Source organism: Larimichthys crocea, chromosome I (assembly GCF_000972845.2).
Source record: "Larimichthys crocea isolate SSNF chromosome I, L_crocea_2.0, whole genome shotgun sequence".
In the NCBI taxonomy this organism is placed as follows: domain Eukaryota; kingdom Metazoa; phylum Chordata; class Actinopteri; family Sciaenidae; genus Larimichthys; species Larimichthys crocea.
Window position 1 is genome coordinate 12,350,703 of NC_040011.1, and position 2,520 is coordinate 12,353,222.

The 2,520-nt window shown below is 45.6% G+C and overlaps 1 protein-coding gene across 1 annotated transcript in view; it reads left to right on the top strand.

Moving 5' to 3' along the window:
• Positions 1-2,520, top strand: part of slit3 (slit homolog 3 (Drosophila)) — a 232,266-nt gene that overhangs the window by 190,604 nt on the left and 39,142 nt on the right. The window contains exon 18 of the mRNA XM_027281844.1: positions 270-413. Coding sequence (XP_027137645.1) covers positions 270-413 — 144 coding nt within the window. The remainder of the gene's footprint in view (positions 1-269; positions 414-2,520) is intronic.

The window sequence follows — 2,520 nt, forward strand, 5'->3', positions numbered from 1 at the left end:
AGCTGTAGTTGTCTGTGACCACTTGTGTCATGTACTTATATATGTGTGTGTGTGTGTCCTAATGACAGCTGTTAGAAAAATATCCATTGTGCAAGAAAGAGGATCTTAACATCAGTCGAAGGGACGTGATTGATTACTGTAATTAAACTCTGAATATTGTGCATTTGTGTGTGTGTAACCCTTATTTACTCTGCATGTGCTGCAATTAAAAGAATCACACGGAGACACAAACCATAGCAACTACTAATCCATTTGATCCATTTCTGCAGCAACCTGAGCAACAACAAGCTGAGGGACATCCGCGATGGTGCGTTCGACGGAGCGGGTGGAGTTTTGGAGCTGCTGCTGACGGGGAACAAGCTGACCGGACTGCAGGGACGCATGTTCAGAGGCCTCGTTGGCCTGAAAACTCTGTAAGAAGCAGCTGAAGTCACATCAAAGCATCATGTGGTGACCGTACGCCGGTCTTTAGCTGGTTGCATGTTGCAGACTAGTCGTCTCGTTTACCGCCTAAATGCTATTTTTCCTCGTGCCATGTCTGCACTGCTAACCATGCAGGCTCGTGGTGGACCTCATTAACTTTTTCTTCCCCTGACTGGAAAAAAAAAAAAAGCGGATTGTTTATTCAGTCACCCTGAAATCGAGGCTAATGACAGCATATTGTTGTTCCTCTAATTTGGGCACCCACCATAAATAGGCTCGCATCCAATTAGGGGGTTACAGGATAGTGTACGAAATCATGAGCTAATGTTGTCTGTGCATGCTCAGTAATGACTAACTAATGCTATCATGTATATATATGCCGGCTAATGAGTCTCTAATGGCATCATGGCTGTCTCTGTATTATGTTAAGAGGCTCCCTGCTCCAGTAATAGCCCAGCTAACTAGGTTAGCCTGTCCCAGAGATTGCTAATGCTAACTAACTCAGTTATCCCGCTCCCACATGACTGCATGTCAGGAGCTAATGTCATATCGCAGACGCTGTCACGGTCGCCCTGTTGGGGCTGGTTTGAATTTACCCCGGTTCTGTTGGGTCTTTTGTCCTTGTGCATCGTGTTCTTTAGGACCTGAATGTTGTGTTTTTCATTCATGGACTAATTGTTTCATAAGACAAGAAAAAAACATCCTAAACAGACGATAAACTCTTAAATTTCATCAGAAATCTGATTTAATGGGCGGTCGGTAGTGTAGTTGGTTAAGCGGCCGCCCCGTGTGTGGAGGCTATAGTCCTCGCTGCAGCTGGCCCCGGTTCGAATCCCGCATCGGACGGCTAATTTATTGCGTGTCACTCCCCCTCTCTCTGCTCCTGTCTATCTTCAGCTGTACTATCATTAAAGGCATAAAAGGCCCAAAAAAATAATCTTAAAAAAAGAAATCGGATTTAAATTTGGGCGATGAGCAGAGATTAAATTGGGCCGGAGCCCTCCGGAGCTCAGCTCCGCCTCCTCACCTACAGCCAGCAGGAGCTCCCTATGTTTCGGTGTTTATAATAATCATGGGCGTAGTTACCATTACACGACTTTTTAAAATCATTAGTTTGGACCTCCCCTCTTAACACGGGAATCATAGGTCATGACGGGTGACACAGGATCGGAACAGTGCAGGGACGCATGTTCAGAGGCCTCGTTGGCCTGAAAACTCTGTAAGAAGCAGCTGCAAGTCACATCAAAGCATCCATGTGGTGACCGTACGCCGGTCTTTAGGCTGTTGCATGTTGCAGACTAGTCGTCCCTCGTTTACCGCCTAAATGCTATTTTTCTTGTGCCATGTCTGGACTGCCTAACATCATGCAGGCTCGTGGTGGACCTCATTAACTTTTTCTTCCCTGGACTGGAAAAAAAAAAAAAAAAGCGGATTGTAACAGTCCACCTGAAATCGAGGCTAATGACAGCAGTTTTGTTCCTCTAATTTGGGGCACCCACCATAAATAATAGCTCGCATCCAATTAGGGGTGTACAGGATAGTGTATACGAAATCATGAGCTAATGTTGTCGGTGCATGCTCAGTAATGACTAACTAATGCTATCATGTATATATATGCGCGTGTAATGTAGTCTCTATATGGCATCACAGGCTGTCCTCTGTTATTATGTTTAGGAGAGGCTCCCTGCCTATTGCCAGTAATTCTCAGGTGCTGCATGCTACACAGGTAGACCTGCCCATATATCTAATGCTAACTAACTCAGTTAACTACCGCTCCCAAACTATGACTGCATGTCAGGACTAGCTAATGTACATATCGCAGACGCTGTCACGGTCGCCCTGTTGGGGCTGGTTTGAATTTAACCCCGGTTTGTTGTGTCTTGTTGTCCTTGTGCATCGTGTTCTTTAGGACCTGAATGTGTGTTTTCATCAGGGACTAATTGTTTCATAAGACAAAAAAAAAAAAATCCTAAACAGACGATAAACTCTTAAATTTCATCAGAAATCTATTTAACGGGCGGTAGGTAGTGTAGTGGGTTAAGCGGCCCGCCCGTGTGTGGAGGCTATAGTCCCTCCCGGGGGCACGGCCCAGGCGCA